The 19,790-nt window shown below is 43.7% G+C and overlaps 1 protein-coding gene across 5 annotated transcripts in view; it reads right to left on the reverse strand.

Annotated features, from left to right (window-relative positions):
* SLC44A5 (solute carrier family 44 member 5) overlaps nt 1-19,790 on the reverse strand; it is an 87,369-nt gene that overhangs the window by 1,638 nt on the left and 65,941 nt on the right. For 3 of the 5 annotated variants that reach the window (XM_075287795.1, XM_075287792.1, XM_075287793.1), the window contains 14 exons: nt 19,261-19,344; nt 17,560-17,672; nt 16,932-17,063; nt 15,148-15,247; nt 13,809-13,901; nt 13,627-13,714; nt 10,959-11,221; nt 10,726-10,820; nt 9,305-9,408; nt 8,848-8,921; nt 7,264-7,334; nt 6,725-6,813; nt 6,257-6,341; nt 1,668-4,620 (listed from right to left, as the gene is read on the reverse strand). In XM_075287795.1, the coding sequence (XP_075143896.1) occupies nt 4,508-4,620; nt 6,257-6,341; nt 6,725-6,813; nt 7,264-7,334; nt 8,848-8,921; nt 9,305-9,408; nt 10,726-10,820; nt 10,959-11,221; nt 13,627-13,714; nt 13,809-13,901; nt 15,148-15,247; nt 16,932-17,063; nt 17,560-17,672; nt 19,261-19,344 (1,504 nt within the window). In that variant the 3' untranslated portion in view covers nt 1,668-4,507. Of the gene's footprint in view, nt 1-1,667; nt 4,621-6,256; nt 6,342-6,724; nt 6,814-7,263; nt 7,335-8,847; nt 8,922-9,304; nt 9,409-10,725; nt 10,821-10,958; nt 11,222-13,626; nt 13,715-13,808; nt 13,902-15,147; nt 15,248-16,931; nt 17,064-17,559; nt 17,673-19,260; nt 19,345-19,790 lie in introns of those variants that run through there. The other 2 variants (XM_075287796.1, XM_075287794.1) reach the window with 1 other exon arrangement.

The raw sequence follows: 19,790 nt of genomic DNA on the forward strand, positions 1-19,790 counted from the left end.
CCAGTCTGTAGTCATGGCGCTGGAACTGTTTCCAAAAGTTGATGAGATTTCTAAAAACTCTGATCTTCTATAGGAAGACATACAATAACCAGACATATATATATATATATATATATATATATATATATATATAATGTAAGACATATAGAGCTCAAAAAAAATTGTTGCCTTTATTCTACTTTTACCGTATAAAACCTTTTTTCCAACGTGGCCAAGAAACGTCCGGACTAAATTTTTGAAAAAAATTCCAATCCGACCTGCTGTCGGGGTTACACAGAATTTTGCCGAAAAACGAAATATTCATCTTAAATATCGTAGAATACAAATACATTCTCAACATTGATATTTTTTTTTCTAATTCTAAACATTTCGGACAATGGAATTAAATTTCAGAAAATTTGAAACCTTAAATCCATCCAATATTTTATTCAATAAAAGTAATGACCTAATTATTTACATTGCAACGTAGAAAATATCCAATAATTTAATTTTTTTTTTTTACTTTTTTTTTTTAACCACAAGTTACAAAAATTTACCCATTATTATGAAAATGTGAGATTTGAAGCTTGCATAAAAATTGTTTGGCAGAACTGCGTTCCTACAAACGACTGCTATATTTTTTTTCCCATAGAACTTTACATTTGTGTCACTTCATTTCTGAATAATACTTTTATTTTTTTTCCCATTTCCTAAGTGCACTTGTCATGTCAGAATAAAGTCGCAAAAGAGAATCATGTTATGATACGTAAAGTGGTCAAGCGAACAAAAAAAAAAAATTGAAAACCTCCTCTGTAAGTTTAGAAATCGATTACGACCAATTTTTTTTATGCAGATTTTTTTGCTAGAAAATTTATTGCATTTTTTTTTATTTAGAATATTAGAAAATAAATAAATGGGGAAAATATTTTAGTTTCTAAGTATTTCAGTTTTCTTAAAAACAAAACAAAAAATTAAAGGGACCTATCATACAACCCACTTTTTTTTTCTAACTAACACGTCGGAATAGCTTTAAGAAAAGGCTATTCTTCTCCTATCTTTAGATGTCTTCTCCACGCTGCCATTCCGTAGGAATCCTGGTTCTTGGCAGTATGCAAATTAGTTATCTCGCAGCACTGGGGGCGGTCCTCAGCACTCAAACAGCACTGGGGGCGTCCCCAATGCTGCGAGAGAACTCTCTCCAGCGCCACCTCCATCTTTGTTAGCAACGTCCTCTTCTTCTGGCACAGGTTTCAGACTTCTAGGCCTCGGGCAGAACAGACTGCGCATGCCCACAGGCCACGAGAAAATGGGCGCTTACAATACTGTGTAAGCGGCCATTTTCTCATGGCCTGTGGACATGCGCAGTCTGTTCTGCTCTGCCTGAGGCCTAGAAGTCTGAAACCTGCGCCGGAAGAAGAGGAACGTTGCAGAAGAAGATGGAGGTGGCGCTGGAGAGAGTTCTCTCGCAGCATTGGGGACGCCCCCAGTGCTGTTTGAGTGCTGAGGACCGCCACCAGTGCTGCGAGATAACTAATTTGCATACTGCCAAGAACCAGGATTCCTATGGAATGGCAGCGTGGAGAAGACATCTAAAGATAGGAGAAGAATAGCCTTTTCTTAAGGCTATTCCGACGTGTTAGTTAGAAAAAAAAGTTCTCTCGCAGCATTGGGGACGCCCCCAGTGTTGTTTGAGCGCTTAGGACCGCCCCCAGTGCTGCAAAAGAACTCATTTGCATACCGACAACAACCGGGATTTTAGGCGATGCTGGTGCGGAGAAGACAACAAAAGGTAGGAGAAGAATAGCCTTTCTTAAGTATTCTGATGTGTTACTCTGGAAAAAAAAATGTTTGAAAGATAGGATCCCTTTAGGTTCCAGAAGAAACAAAAAATGATGTCCCACCAAGGGTAAAAAAAATTGCCATTGTATCTAGACAGAGGTACATGTGCAAGCCCCTTGTGTCACACTACATCCTCAATAAACTAGCATAAACGATCCTATAAACCAGCAACATGTGCTGAATAAAAACAAAAACATTTCCAAAACCTCCCCCATATCGTTCTGTGTAGTGATCTAAAGTCTTATCGTATTAACACAAATGTTATATATTATACTTAATGTGCAAAACCACTCCCCGGACTCCCAGTAAGAATAAAATATTATATAGCATAAAATGAAATATTTTTGAACTTGTCAAAATTAAAGGGGTCTTAAAAAAAATATATATATATATATATATAATTTTTTTTTTTAATTATTATTATTATTATTATTAATATATGGGCTGTCTCGTCAATCCATTTGGGTTCCCTTTACATTAGGCAGCACAGAAGGTGGTTCTCTCTACTCCTGGAGGACCCGGCCCGTCCATGTTACTGCATAGTTGCCCATTACTTTGAATGTCTGCCATGTAATACTACATCTCTCCTGCAGTGGCCGCTGTGCTGTGTGGACTGTAATCTGAACAGTCTTGAATCTCACCTTCTAATAGGACAAGTGATCCAGGTAAGAGAAGTTTTGTTACAACGGATAATAAGGAAAACAAAAAAACCCAAAAACATAAAGAAAAAAATTTCAGTCCATGAATATTTCATTTTATGGAAATATAATTTTGCTTATTTATAATGTGACTTGAATAAAAGAAACGTGATCTACAAGGACAGACGTTTCCGCTAGTGTAAGGCCTAAATGAAAGAACAAAAAATCTGATTGCACTTTTTGGATTTGTACCCGGTGCTCGTGTACGGTAGCGGCAGCCATTTTGAACGTTGGTGTGTTATGGCCCAAGTCTTAACAAGAAATTATCAAACAATTTGTGATTTCTAATAATTCTGTAAAAATAAATTTAAAAAAAAAATCCATATTTTGGGCACTGACTTAGTGGTGAGTGTATATGAACATGCAGCGCTGCAGTATAAAGCATGTTCTAGTCTGGTTGCATGAAATGCTTTGTTACAAGAGTTGTTGGCCAAGGGTCACGTGGGTGAGTTACGGTTATAAAGGGTTTTCCGGAGAGTCTTGTTTGCCACTTACATACCTTGGGGTTTTTTAGATCTTGTACCTAAGGGATCGGAGCTAGCACCCAGACTCCAGGTAACTCCGCCTCTTTCCTCCTCTCCCATTTGGAAACCCCTTTCATAGGAGCACTGTCTGAACCTTCAACAGGAGAGGACTCTAGGGTACTGGCTAAGGGGTCATGGATAGAGAGGGCCTATAGTTTGCCCCCTCTCCATAATATTGCCGTTTTGGGTTAAATTCAGTGTTAAGGTGAGTTCATGTGATTCTCTTGACAATAACCAGATCGCGATGTGACCCTCAGCGATCAGCTGTAACTTGGTAACAAGTGGTCACATTCCCTGCAGCACCTCTGCAGGCGAAATAAAATATTACAGGACGTCCTTTCAAATCAATGGTTTGTCTGTATAATGCAGGACAGTCCTCCAGAGGGGGAGACACTCTTTACACCTACTCGGCCTCTTCTATTAGCTCAGAACCAAAAAACAGGAACATCAACAGTGCACGGTGGACTCTATCGATGACCATCTTCAAAATGGCTGCCTCGACCGCACGGACACAACAAGGAACACTTCAGAGCAGCCCTCGGTTAATGCAGCACACCATTACCGTACCATTACCCACTTCTGGTCACCCCACCGGAGAACATGAAGTCACAGTATAAATGGTTGTTCTGTGAAGTGCAAATATTACTTAGCACCAAATGTTCGGAAAGTCAAGTTTGCGTAGCCAAATCTTTCATTCGAAAAGAAAAAAATTGCAAGAAATTCAAACCAAACGTACGAAAGAAAAACCAGATATGGCTAATTCTATCAAGGTACCATTTATATCAAGTATTTTGTTTTTTTTTGTCTCCCTCTATGAAAAGTGAAAGGTTACATCTATAAAAAGCGCCGGCCCGTCGTGCGGGCGCCGGCTCTATAAAAATATTAAAACCCTAAAAGCAAGTTTAGGAAAAGCTATAATATTGACATTTTGTTTTTTTTCCTGTTCGTAGGCACTAAAATGTAATACTGTTCCTCATGATTTACATCAAGGACCCTCTAAGTACGTCTCGGGTGGTGGAGATGGACTTCTTCCACCAGGAGGGTCAGATTCTTGGGTGGTCACGGGTCAAGAACCTTCCTCACTAGTCAAGGTCAAAAAACGAAGGTCTTCCATACCAGATTGACTCCCCATAGTGTTCCTCGGCCAAGGTCACCCTTGATGGAAGGTCCTTCCCGAATCCTCGACCTCCCAAGATTAGATTCCAGCTAAACTGCCTCAACAGAAGATCCTCACGCAGCGAATCTCCCTCACCAGTCGCTGCAAACTCAAGAACGGATATTCGTCGCTTCCCTCACCAGTGGGTCCTCATCTCTTCCCCAAAGCAAACCATCACCTCCTCTAAGATCTCACAGACGTCTCCGGACCTCGCGTGGAAAGAGAATCTTCCTTCTTGCGCGAGGCGCCTCTTCAATGCTTAGTTATTGGGTTAGAAGGAGCGTGTTGTTAGCGAAAGCGAGTGCAAGACATTAACGCTTTGCCTTCTTGGAGCCCAGTTCCTTTTTTCTCAGAATCCTATGAAGTTCCGGAGACATGTAGTAGGGTTTGGACGCCGAGCCGTTGTTCCTCTCGAGATCTTCGCCTGAAGGTCAAGATGGCGGAAGCAAAAGGGACAGGACGGAGAAAAGGGAGGGGGGAAAGAAGGAAGAAAATGAGGAGCAGATTTCCAGATAAGCGGCAGACAGAAACGCAACGTGACACAGAAGACTTGGAGGGGAGAGTGATAAGAATTGTAGGTTGCGAAACGCGTCAGATTTTTTTATAGGGCTCATTTACTAACAGCGAGAACCTGTGGACCGTGATGGAGATCAATGCTTAGAGATGATGGATGTGCCGCCATATGGTGCCAAAAGGGGATCCATATCACAGCCATGTGTACCGGGCCCTCCGACGTACTGGGCCCTATTAGGCACGCTCCGTTATGATGTTAGTAAATGAGCCCCAGTCCCTGCAGATTATCACATGAGAATGCCCCATAAGGCCTTATTCACACGGCAGCGATACAAATTGGCTGTTATAGGTGGTGTTTTTTTTGTTACTGTGGTGTGAATAAGCCCCGAGTAAGCAGATCACATGCTAAAGGAAAGCTTGGAACAGGCAGCAGATAACGAATAGAATGCGACAGCTCTGGACTGCGATGTTTAATGGGACTTTCTTTTCAGTCCCCAGTGATAGGAACACTTACTGCTTACGTGAGGAAGAAGAATACTTGCCTTAAAGGGGTTTTCCAGGCCTAAATAATTGATGACCTATCTCTAGGATAGATCCTCTATTAGAGATCACCGGGGGTCAGACACCTGGGCCGACAGCCAATCAGCTGCTTGAGGAGGCCGCAGCTTTCCAGCGAGCGCTGCGGCTTCTTCGCTACTTACCAAGCACAGCGCCATATATTAGGTAGTGGCTGTGCTTGGTATTGCACACTTGAATGGGACTGAGCTGCAATCATCCCAGGTGATGGACCCCAATGAATCCTTAAATAATGACCTATCCTAATGATATGTCAGCAATTAAAAAGTCCCTCCCCCCCCCCAAAAAAAAAAAAACCTTCGACCTCTGAGACCCTCATAAACCTGAGAATTAGGTTGGGCCACAGCGTCATGTTCATTGATGAAACTATGCTGCTCTGCAGGGAGTGAATGGGCAAGTGGACGGGGTCAGCTGTCAATCCGTGATCACACGTGCAGGGTAAATGTAGGAGACTCAGCGCTGAAGCCCCCTCACCCTCAGGATTGGTGGGGACCCCACCACATCACAGCAATATGTGAATATCCCTTTAATTCTGAGCTGCAGAGCATGTTACTGTCAGTACTCTGGTACACTAAATGAGCCGTGTACCCGCAGGCTACTAGACGGTGCGATCTCCATAAACTGCTCAGAATTAGTTCTTGTTTTTACTCCTCTCTTCAGGTAAGTTACACATTTTACCCAACAGGGGGCATCAGAGAGCAAAGGAAAAGCCCCTATAAGAATAGAGAGGGTAACGGAGTAAGAGCTCCCCCTGATGCATGATGGGAGTCGTAATGACTACACCTACCAGGTAACCTAGTGATGTGCGTTAATATCGCGTCTAACCGGAATTGCCCTTTAAATTATTTCTGTGACTGACACAAGAGGGCGCTATATACAATGAGAATATTCGGTGTCTGATAATTAACATGAATATGATCATCACTGATATTACAACACTTATAAAATTGTAAATTTGTCATAATACTTACAGAAACACAGGAAGAGTGTATCGACGCACATTGCGTAGACGCTGAAGAAACCGTGTGCAATGAGATAAGATCCAATGATCACCGTCTGTGGGGTACAAGGAGGAAATGAATCGATCCCACAAGTCAAAGTTCTTTAGTCCATATAATTCATACGGTTGCGATATAAGTTTCTGATACGGCTGCAAATCCCCTGTATAAATGCAGTTGACTGGTAAACCTGTAGTTGTTTGCAGCCTCCACTAGGGGAGCTCAAGAGATTTCTGCTTACTGTCTTATCATAGAGTTGTGACTATAAACAGTATACAGTGTGCTCCTCAGTGCCCTCTAGTGGTGGCTGCAGGAAGCCAGATTTTTATTATTTGACTCTCTGACTATGAAAAGGATCTGGAGCGATGTATAAATACAATAGAGGAATAAAGGCATTTTACTTTGATATATAAGATCATGTTGTAGAGGAATATTCCTTACCAGGAGCGGCACCCAGTAGTAATTTAGCGAGGGAGCTTCATCGGTAATGACGGGTATTTTCCTTGTGAAGAAGAAGAAAGCCAAGACACCTGGATAGGGTATACAGAAGAAACTGTGAGGGGTATACAGAGGACACTGAGGGGTATACTGAAGACAGTGAGGGGTATACAGAGGACACTGAGGGGTATACTGAAGACAGTGAGGGGTATACAGAGGACACTGAGGGGTATACTGAAGACAGTGAGGGGTATACTGAAGACAGTGAGGGGTATACAGAGGACACTGAGGGGTATACTGAAGACAGTGAGGGGTATACAGAGGACACTGAGGGGTATACTGAAGACAGTGAGGGGTATACAGAGGACACTGAGGGGTATACTGAAGACAGTGAGGGGTATACAGAGGACAGTGAGGGGTATATACCGCAGCTACAGGTTATGACCATTTATGATTATACATTGGAATAAATTTAGTATCCCACCAATACGTATACCACTGAGTGTAAGGAATACGGAGGGTTAAAGCTATGGACGACTTACCTACAGAACCCGCCACAAGGATCTTCCCAAGAAACAGCAAGAAATCTGTCACCTTGTCTAGAACAGCCACCCTGTGGGGCAGAGTAACACTGGTCAGATGAAGACAACACCCCGGGACCCTCCAACAATACCCACCATGTGACCATCATGATTCAGGGGCTCAAAGACCAGAAATGTTCAGCATGAAGCAGTGATATTCATTACCAGATGAACACATTATCGTAAGCCTACTTATTTGGACACTGTATGGTAGGTATTATTCAGATATTATATGGTGGTATTATTTGGACAATGTATAGTAATATTATTCAGGCACCATATGGTGGTATCATTCAGAAACTATATGGTAGTATTATTCAGACACTATATGGTAGTATTATTCAGACACTATATGGTAGTATTATTCAGATATTATATGGTGGCATTATTTAGACACTGTATGGTAGTATTACTTGGACACTATGTTGTGATTTTATGTGGACACTATAAATGGTATTATATAGGCAATGTATTATTTGGACATTATATTGTGGTATTGCAGTATTTGGCACTGGTGGTATTATTTATACATTGTATGGAGGTAGATAGCATAGGGAAGATTTTTGAGCGCTTTATGTTATTATTTATACAGTTTATGTTGGTACGATTTAAGCATTGTACAGTAGTATAATTTGGATAATATATGACAGTATTACAGTATTTAGGCACTGTATGGAGGTAGTATTTATACACTGTATAGCGGTATTATTTATACACTGTATAGTGGTATTATTTATACACCACTGTACGGTGGTAGTATTTAGACACTGTATGGCGGTATTATTTATACACCACTGTACGGCGGTAGTATTTAGACACTGTATGGCGGTATTATACATACACTGTACGGTGGTATTATTTATACACTGTATGGCGGTATTATTTATACACCACTGTACGGCGGTAGTATTTATACACTGTATGGCGGTATTATTTATACACTGTATGGCGGTAGCATTTATACACTGTATGACGGTATTATTTATACACTGTATGGCAGTATTATTTAGACACTGTATGGCGGTGTTATTTATACATTGTGTAGAAGTAGTTTTCAGGCACTGTATATAGCTGTTTAGGCAATGAATGACACTGACACTTGGATCCGGATGGTATTGACACACAATATGGCTCTTATTAGGCTGAATATTTTTCATGTTTATATTTCACCAAGAAAAAGAGATTTGAAGCAAAAATGTTTTTTTCCTTCAAGGGTATTACTAGTGACTTTGTCCTCTAAAAGTATGGTGGCTCTGGGGAGTCAGAAAAAAAAAAGGTTTGACTCTTCAGCTCTGCAGAACGTCTCAGTTACGTATTTGGTGACGGCTTTCTCGCCCTCCATGCCTTGTAGCAGTGATACAGATATCAAACCTGCTTTACTATAAGAGGCCGGCATACAGCAGCATAGATCTCAGCTTATAATAATAAGTGAGGGGAGGGAGGGGGTACAACTGATTTCAAACCAGAATTTTCAGTATTTTGGTGAGGGTGCGATGCCATCCATATTAAATAATTCAATTCAAGATGGACGGAGCAGACACGTACCGCACAACATTCCGCATCAATAGAAAGAACGCATCCTTAGCCGAAGTACAGAAATTTTTTCCATAGATGGCAATCTGCAATAGAAAATCATCATCAGATTATACATATACAAGATAACACGGTGCCTGCGGACACCACTAGAGGGAGCTCAGGAGTTTACTGCATACTGGTGATACACTGAGCTCAATAACAACCCAGTATACAAATAGCTCCCTCTAGTGGCAGCCGTCAGCATTTACATCTATACCATAAATATATTATGAAGTTATCAGTACCGAATGATGATAATAAGCGGAGATTTACTCTAAAGCTGGGGCTACGTAGTAATACGTCTAAAGTCATGGTCATGGCGGTCATAGGTATTGAGGGGATCTGAATTGGATTCCCTGGTCTAATATGGCGTCACCCCAGGGGACATCAGGAGATGACTGCGATATACCCGGCCCGGTGTCCTCACCATGATATACGCATTCCTGTTGATAAACTTGATGAACTTCTCCAGGCACCAGAAGCAACATTTCAGGCAGCACAATAAGAACTTAGCGAAGGAATTCTGAGACGCTGCGGGGAGAAGACAAAACACAATGAATCCAACACATTCAGTATCTACAGGACCTGCACTTCACCTCCGGACCACCAGGGATGCTACTACTAACCCAGGGGTGAGGTGGGCAGAATCACTTCTAAACCCCCTATATATGCTGTTGTAGAGGGCCTACAGGTAGTACATTAGGTGGCGGTGACCAATGTACGTGATGTCTTTAGTAGTAGAGCTCAGTATCCTAGTCCCGGGTAGCCCCTTTAATAGCCCTATGAGTCCAATCTAGGGGATCAGTTATTGATTTTGCAGGTAAAAGCAGCTAAATATGGAAGGTAAAGGGGGAGATAAAGGGCCCAGGTCAGTGCAGCAAATGGACAGCACATGAAAGGGAACCTTTCATGCCCTCTAACATTGTGCGTCCAAAGTGTGCTGGATTCAGTGCGCCCGTACGTGCTCTGGCTGCAGAGATATTGGTACGGTAAGTTTTGGTAGCGATATCCCTGCCGGGCTGGCCTCATAACTCAGCGTCACCTCTGGGCGGTGCAGTACTCTCTCTTGTAACTTAAGTGGGACGCTCTTCACTGTCCAGCGATGATGCAGAGTTATGAGGCCGGCCCCTATGACAGTGCAGGGATATTGGTACCATTAATTTTGGTAGCGATATCCCTGCACTTGCAGAGGGGACGGCCTCATAACTCAGCGTCACCTCTGGGCGGTGCAGAACTCTCTCTTGTAACCTAAGGGGGGCGCTCCTCACCGCCCAGCAATGATGCAGAGTTATGAGGCCGACCCTATGACAGTGCAGGGATATTGGTACCATTAGTTTCGGTAGCGATATCCCTGCACTGTCAGAAGGGCCGGCCTTATAACTCTGCATCATCGCTGGGCGGTGCAGTACTCTCTCTTGTAACCTAAGGGGGGCGCTCCTCATTGCCCAGGGATGATGCAGAGTTATGAGGCCGGCCCCAATGACAGTGCAGGGATATTGATACCATTCGTTTCGGTAGCGATATCCCTGCACTTGCAGAGGGGCCGGCCTCATAACTCAGCGTCACCTCTGTGCGGTGCAGTATTCACTCTTGAAACCTAAGGGGGGCGCTCCTCACTGCCCAGTGATGATGCAGAGTTATGAGGCCGACCCTATGACAGTGCAAGAATATTGCAAAGGTATCTCTGGGATCAGGACAGATACCGGTAAAACCAACAGCGTGCTCAATCCAAGTCAAGTTTGCTACATTTGTAGCTCTAAATATACAATATATACAATATAGCAAAGTATCATGAAAAATCTATATATAACTGAACACGGATAGAAATCGCAGACTCTGGACTTTTACCTTTAAGTTTATGGTCTAAATATTCTAATATAATTCGTATAAACTGTACAAGAGCCAGGATGAGGGAACCGAACGCCAGCGATCCAGTGTGATACCTGCAGGGAAGGAGAGGTCAGTGCAGTAGAAACGTTGCAGGGAAATGTGTAGTACTTCTACCTGCCACTTGTGGTGTAAGAGGAGGTATAGACTGAACCTCGAAGTCCATCCAGCTCTGCAAGACTGCTGATCGTTACCTTATTGCTCGGCCAAAGGATGAAAATAGCGGGCACGCCGGGATGTCAGCAGGTTTCTTAAAAGCCCAGTAATAGGAGGCGAAGGCCCCAGCCAGAGTGCACTGCCCCAGAGCGATGGAGAAATTCACCAGCCATAGGAACACGAAGACGTTACAGAGCTGAAAGATCAGGATGTATTGATAGTAGAAACTTTCACCCCCGTAAAACGCAAACGTGCACTGAGACCCGGGACACAGCCGCGTGACGTTGGTGGTATTGAAGGTCTGGAAAATACAAGAGGTGAAGTATAAAAACTGCGGAAAGTGCTGCAAGGACTGCTGTGAGAGAGGGGCGGGTCTGCTGTGAGAGAGGGGCGAGTCTGCTGTGAGAGAGGGGCGGGTGTGCTGTGAGAGAGGGGCGAGTGTGCTGTGAGAGAGGGGCGGGACTGCTGTGAGAGAGGGGCGGGTCTGCTGTGAGAGAGGGGCGGGTCTGCTGTGAGAGAGGGGCGGGTGTGCTGTGAGAGAGGAAGGGGTCTGCTGTGTGAGAGGGGGGGTCTGCTGTGAGAGAGGGGCGGGTCTGCTGTGAGAGAGGGACAGGTCTGCTGTGAGAGAGGAAGGGGTCTGCTGTGAGAGAGGGGCGGGTCTGCTCTGAGAGAGGGGTGGGTCTGCTGTGAGAAAGGGGCAGGTCTGCTGTGAGAGAGGGGCAGGTCTGCTGTGAGAGAGGGGCAGGTCTGCTGTGAGAGAGGGGCAGGTCTGCTGTGAGAGAGGGGCGGGTCTTCTGTGTGAGAGCGGTGGGTCTGCTGTGAGAGAGGGGCGGGTCTGCTGTGAGAGAGGGGCGGGTCTGCTCAGAAATCACAGGGGAACATGATGCCCAATTTCTAAATATATTCCCCGCCCCTTGATATACTGAACTTACCCAATGTACAAAATGCAACAAAAAACACTGACCGCCATCTTCATATGTGCCACATAACCCAACGTCAGCCCCTAAACTACAAAATGTAGACCCCCAAAACCCAGCCTGACACCCACAGTCTCCCCCATTCCCTTTACGTGTATCTAAACTTTTGAACAATTTTTGATTGTTCCTCTATTGTCAGCAGAATCTGTACACTGCATGTCACTGGAGTACGGGTGGGGACTCCTGTATAAGGCAAGGAAGCTCAGGTTGGGAGGGAATTTCATACAGTTATATCTCATGCAATATAAAACGTAGTTAGAACAGAGTCTTGGTGTCATATGAAAAGAAGAGACTCTCAGATTCCATACGACTCCAGTCACCGTTCTAGCTGTGTTACTCCCGGAGATATCAGCAGTTGTACACACAGTTGGGACTGACATATTTCTATGAAGCTGCTCCTAAACCCAAATGTGTATTCAACTTGTAATATCTCCGAAAATGATAAAGGCAGAACTGTGATCCTGATGTCATATGGAAGCCGTGAATCTGCTCTTTCATAGGACACCAGAGTCACTGTTCTAAGTCTTATAATACCCGAGATATACCGTATTTTTCGGACTATAAGACGCACTGGACTATAAGACGCACCCAGGTTTTAGAGGAGAAAAATAGGGGAAAAAAATTTTCAGGCAAAAAATGGTAAAATATTTAATATATGGGAGTTGTAGTTTTGGAACAGCTGCAAGGCCACATTGACAGGTGACCCTGCAGCTGTACGGGGATGTATAGGGCGTTTTTTTTGTGGGGCCAGGTGTAGACCGGGCATTTTCAGACACAGGGATACCTAATGTATATGTTTCACAGTAATGTTATACTTTTATATGTATTCTAGGGAAAGGAGGTGAACTTTTATTTATTTTATTTTTTATTATATTTTTTTTTAAGTGTTTTTTTTTATTTATTTTTTTTTTGACTATTTTAATATCCCCCGCCTAGGGGGCTTGAACCTGCAATCATTTGATTGCAAGTCCCATAGACGGCAATACAAGTGTATTGCCATCTATGGGAGATTCTATACATTACTATCGCGGAGGGTCATAGACCAGCCGCGATAGTAATATATATTTATGACAAGCCTCGGAGCCTTCATTAGGCTCCCGGCTGTCATCGGAACAGGCCGGCTCCTGCGGCCTCGCCGTGCAAGAGCCGGCCTGCATCACTAAAGGTATGGGGGGGGGGGGGGGGCTAACTAACTGTCGGGACCTGTGGAGGAGGAGTGGGTTTGCAGTATGGCCGTGCTACTGCCACCGCTGGTTTTCTTCAGCGGCAGTAGCGCGGCAATCCGCAGGCCCCGGCAGCTAAGACACTCCCCGGCATCCGCCGGTCTATTACAGCAGATGCCGGGGACTGTCTTAGCTGCCGGGGCCTGCGGATTGCCGCGATACTGCCGCTGAAGAAAACCAGCGGTGGCAGTAGCGCGGCCATGCTGCAAACCCACATTCAGACTATAAGACGCACCCTCATTTTCCTCCGAAATTTTGGGGAAAAAAAGTGCGTCTTATAGTCCGAAAAATACGGTAACTGTATGACGCGGCGCCCTCAGCCAAAGCTTCCCTGCATTACACAAAGCAGCAAAGCTACATTTCTGCAACATGTGGCGTAAGGGACTTTTAGACGCCTCCTCTTTTTCGAGGACTCTCCAGACATAGTGGTAGACAGGACTTTTCCCCTATAAAACTCTCCTGTAGTCGGATGCTGAGATACGGTATGCTGTTATAGGACGACTTACTTCAGGCGAACAGACGTTGCCTGCGTACTGGCAGAAGGTCTTATTGGCCATCACCTTATATACGGCCTCTCCGGAGGTGGCCAGGAACCTGGGGCTCAGAGTTAAGGACAAACAATGTGATTATTTCCATATGTTCCGGATTGTGAAAGGTGCTCTATATAGTGATGTGATATAAAGGATACACGGCGGTGACAGCCCAGTACGAGATACAGATGGCGATCAGGATGAAGGTGATGATTGGATAAAACAAGGTAGACATGATGTAGCCGATAGCCCTGCAGAAGAAAGCGACACATTGTTACAAAACCAAAGAGAGAGGAGGAAAGAAACAGAATATTGCAGAGGTTAAAGGGCTTTTCCACCCTGTAATGCATGCGTCATACTGATGTTAGATTGGTGTGGGGTTCAGGTGTCAGACCCCAACAGATCAGCTATCTATCTATCTCTCTATCTATCTCCTATCTATCTATCTATCTATCTATCTATCTATCTATCTATCTCCTATCTATCTATCTATCTATCTATCTATCTATCTATCTATCTATCTATCTATCTATCTCCTATCTATCTATCTCCTATCTATCTATCTATCTATCTATCTATCTCCTATCTATCTATCTCCTATCTATCTATCTATCTATCTATCTATCTATCTATCTATCTATCTATCTATCATCTCCTATCTATCTATCTATCATCTATCTATCTATCTCCTATCTATCTATCTATCTATCTATCTATCTATCTCCTATCTATCTATCTATCTCCTATCTATCTATCTATCTATCTATCTATCTATCTCCTATCTATCTATCTATCTATCTATCTATCTATCTATCTCCTATCTATCTATCTATCTATCTATCTATCTATCTATCTCCTATCTATCTATCTATCTATCTATCTATCTATCTATCTATCTAGGTATTCGCAGTTCTATATATATCTAACTAAACAGCGCCCTCATCTGGTGGCACTTGGTCTAACACCATAGTCTATACTTTTTTCACATTTGGCAAGGACAGGGGTGTATGGTGCCATCTAGTGGCTGCTTGCGGTTTTCTCCAGTAGGGCTATACTCATAGTTGTGCTGTAGGTGCCCGGTCTGCCATAGTGGTGGATCCAAAGATCATTGGATTCCATAGTGGCGTCACTATTGTCGATGCTTCTGTCCAATACACATTGCAGATTTAGCGTTATTTTGGCTGCAAAGCTGAAGACAAGATAGACTGCAACAGCCTGAGCCTTATGTTCAAGCCCAAGTGTGTCCATTGACGGCAGAAACTGCTTACAATCGTGGCATATTCCAGTGTATGACAAAGGTAATGCCATGTCTGTAATACATGTCCATTGTCTACATAATACAGGGCACAGTATGGATCCATATGAAGAAAACTGTCATATACAGCAGTAAGCCTGGCTCCAGTGTAATACAGCACTACTACTATTCAGGACCACATACAGGATCACATGGATGAGCCCGTATCTGAAGGCCACGTGTGACAGTATAGATTGTATTACCGGCTTCCTTCCTGCAGGAGCGCTATGGCGATTCTGATCCGGTTTCTCAAGAAGATCAACATAAGGATGATGATAACTTCAACAATGCAGAGGATGATCACTGGGGAAGAATACAGACAGAACGGCATCATGGGAAAAGGGACATTTCTACATAGATAATAAAAAGTAACCATTGTATAAGACTACGGCTCCGTACACACTGAGCCAGCACAACTAGCACTGAGTCATTTACAATGGCCCCAAACACAAGAACACACATTACAGATACTGCAGCCCAGGCTTCTGTACATACATTACATTACTTATCCTGTATTATACTCCAGAGCTGCACTCACTATTCTGCTGGCGCAGTCACTGTGTACATACATTACATTACTTATCCTGTATTATACTCCAGAGCTGCGCTCATTATTCTGCTGGTACAGTCACTGTGTACATACATTACATTACTTATCCTGTATTATACTCCAGAGCTGCGCTCACTATTCTGCTGGTACAGTCACTGTGTACATACATTACATTACTTATCCTGTATTATACTCCAGAGCTGCACTCACTATTCTGCTGGCGCAGTCACTGTGTACATACATTACATTACTTATCCTGTATTATACCCCAGAGCTGCGCTCACTATTCTGCTGGTACAGTCACTGTGTACATACATTACATTACTTATCCTGTATTATACCCCAGAGCTGCGCTCACTATTCTGCTGGTACAGTCACTGTGTACATACATTACATTACTTATCCTGTATTATACTCCAGAGCTGCGCTCACTATTCTGCTGGTGCAGTCACTGTGTACATACATTACATTACTTATCCTGTATTATACTCCAGAGCTGCGCTCACTATTCTTCTGGTGCAGTCACTGTGTACATACATTACATTACTTATCCTGTATTATACTCCAGAGCTGCGCTCACTATTCTGCTGGTACAGTCACTGTGTACATACATTACATTACTTATCCTGTATTATACTCCAGAGCTGCGCTGACTATTCTGCTGGTACAGTCACTGTGTACATACATTACATTACTTATCCTGTATTATACTCCAGAGCTGCGCTCACTATTCTGCTGGTACAGTCAATGTGTACATACATTACATTATTTATCCTGTATTATACTCCAGAGCTGCGCTCACTATTCTGCTGGTACAGTCACTGTGTACATACATTACATTACTTATCCTGTATTATACTCCAGAGCTGCGCTCACTATTCTGCTGGTGCAGTCACTGTGTACATACATTACATTATTTATCCTGTATTATACTCCAGAGCTGCGCTCACTATTCTGCTGGTACAGTCACTGTGTACATACATTACATTATTTATCCTGTATTATACTCCAGAGCTGCGCTCACTATTCTGCTAGTGCAGTCACTGTGTACATACATGACATTACTTATCCTGTATTATACTCCAGAGCTACGCTCACTATTCTGCTGGTGCAGTCACTGTGTACATACATTACATTACTTATCCTGTATTATACTCCAGAGCTGCGCTCACTATTCTGCTGGTACAGTCAATGTGTACATACATTACATTACTTATCCTGTATTATACTCCAGAGCTGCGCTCACTATTCTGCTGGTACAGTCACTGTGTACATACATTACATTACTTATCCTGTATTATACTCCAGAGCTGCACTCACTATTCTGCTGGTACAGTCACTGTGTACATACATTACATTACTTATCCTGTATTATACTCCAGAGCTGCACTCACTATTCTGCTGGTACAGTCACTGTGTACATACATTAATACTTACTAAACGCCAACCACGTGTCCCTCAGCTGTAAATAGACCCTGAAGTCCGTCTGCAGCCCGATGTCATAGATGGTTAAGTCCGATCCGGGGACCCCTTTCAAGTTGTTATATTCCCAAAAGCAATGCCATATGCCTGAAGAAGAGAGTTATGTACCGATCACTTTACAGCCCTTCATGGAGGTTATCCATCAGGGTAGATGGGGGAGGGAGGGGAACCAGGCAGACAGTCCGGCTACAGCAGGGGATGTTGGAGGACTGGGAGACATCTTTCTTATCATCTTGAGATGGGATCTAGAAACCATTAGCATGAATTAGGATGCCCTTCTCTGATTTTAGAGTGCCACAGTGCCCGCACAGGGGGGTAAATCCAGTCTACCCTTCTGATGTCTTAAAGGGAAACAGACTTATATTCATTGGACTTAGTACTATTCAGTATATTGCAGAAGGGAAGCGTACCAGAGGATCCAACAGAAGGCGCCCGAATATGAAGGGTATAGCAGTCTATTCCTAAGGGTTGTTGCAGGATGGGCAGCAGGGTCATTATATCTTGTGGGCTCAAGGAACCTTAGTCCAACACTGGCAGAAAACCCCTTTAAATGACTCCCCTAGATTTCGGACATAAGACTTACCGTACCCCACAACTCCAATGACACCGAATATAAAAATCCAGAAAAATACCCCCGCGGTGAATCTTAGAAGGATGAGGAAGAGGAGGCTGATGACCATGGCAATAAAGAGGGCTCTGTGAGGAAGGCAAATGGAACAACAAAAAAATTATCGCAACGAAAATTCAGAAAATTGTATGTTTGTTTAGAGTTAGGCCTGTGGTCCGGAGCGAGAGCGCCACCTGAGAGATCTCTTATCACTTCCCACTAAATTAGATTATTTGCTCTTTGCCAAGTTGACATAATAAAAGCAGATATGAGATCAAAACCCGAGACCCCCAGAAACCTTCCCGAGGAGCTGGAATCAATTAGGAGGCGGCCATATCTATTAACTCTTTAAGGACTCATTCACGGGGCGGGACAGGGATGGGTGAGAGGGGAAACCCTGTCAAAATTGTCTGATTTGTCATAGCCATATGGTACAGTCTGATTTGAGACCACTGAGTCCAACACGTCCCCTCACTTTTGTCATACGGGTGTCCAGATTAAAGGGGTGTAATAGCTGATAAGGTTGAATAAGACTACATTCCCATAATGTCCATCATTGTCCTATTGACCGTTTTCGAGTGCCCATCGGGTGCAAAAATAGATGTTTTTCACATCCGTCTTGCACCTTGGTCATGTGCCTCGAGCCCTGCACAGGTCCATCTCGATCACCCTATGATCCCACCTTGTTACAACCTTGTTATTATAGGCCGGCCTGTTATAAAAGTTCTAGAATTTTGCAATAGATTTCTTGCATCCTGTCTGTCATTCAATAGAATTGTTCATTGGTTACCCCCAGAGGGACAAAAATCTGTGCTGGTCATGTGATGGACACGCAGGTGCATGGTGCGTTACAGTAAGATGGCCACACACTCACACATGCCCCCCCCCCCGTACCTCTTCTCTTTACTTCATCAGCCGTGTACCATCCATATATTTCCCTTTCCTTCTCTATCTGGCCCAGACCACCATGATGACTTATTTACAACAAGTCGATGTACACAAGCTTCCCTTCATTGTCATCTACTGTCCTAGCCCCCCGCCCTCCCACATAGTACTTGTGTCCCCCTGTGGCACCACAATTCCCCCCCCCACACACACAATTCTTGACTACATGCTGCTAATTTGATCCTTTCTGACAGTGGAAGGCTGTGTATCATAAACCTTCCAGTGCACCAGAGGACAGGGGAATATATATATACGATGCACGGACTTCTGGCCATCAAAAGGAATCAGAAAGAAGATCAAAGTCCACAACTGGGGCTAATAACTCTCCATCAACTGAAGATGCTGGAAGAGGAAAGGATTGGGCATGTTAAAATGCAACAAGTCCAATCCATTAGTTCACAGGGAAAATAACGTATCACTAGTGATATCTGGTAATGGCTTACTCTGGCCAGACCCAGCATGCATGTGTATGGAGAAGTTTGGAGGAATAGCTGTCAGCCACACAAGTCTATGGTCAGTCTTACAGCGCAACGAGCCATACACCTGTGTGACCATCACATGACCAGGACAACACTCAGGAACAGACCAATGACTCCATGGTTGTCAGATCTGCAGTCACAGCAATCTCTATACAGTGCCATAGGGGACTGACGTTTACCTAGGTGCGCCCTGCTATAGGTCTTATATTAGGGCCTAGGATTTCGATACTTATCACACAACGCCATCACTTACATGAGGATCCAGTACCAGGAGCTGGCGTAGTCCTCAAAGATCTTCATCCCGATGGATCTGGCATCGAGGACGGCGTTTATCCCACTGGTGAATAAAAGGGAACGAGGAAAAAAAAATATTATCCCAAAAATGTTTTATATGAAAAAAAACAGGCAAAATTCTGCGCATAATCCAGGTTATAGTATGAATTAGTGCGGAGCTATCACAGCCAGGTTACATCGATGCAACAAATGTTATATGGAGGAGGATACAAATGTTATGGAGGCGAAGGTTAGGAAGATCAAGAATTCGCAGGGCCCTAATCAATCCCGAAATCTATGAGATGGGGGGGTTGTTCCATCTCATACAGGTTATGTCAAGGATATCCAGTTTCTTCTGCTTCACTCTTATCCTAGAGCCTAGTCCTGTTATCTTCTCAGATGTAAAGCAAGCCTGTGCAGCATGGAGAGGCAGTCTACTATAGAGTAGGCAGAACTTCCTGTGACCACCTCTGTACACATTGCCACATGGCTAGCTGATATGGTAGTCAC

Source organism: Leptodactylus fuscus, chromosome 9 (genome assembly GCF_031893055.1).
Source record: "Leptodactylus fuscus isolate aLepFus1 chromosome 9, aLepFus1.hap2, whole genome shotgun sequence".
Taxonomy (NCBI): domain Eukaryota; kingdom Metazoa; phylum Chordata; class Amphibia; order Anura; family Leptodactylidae; genus Leptodactylus; species Leptodactylus fuscus.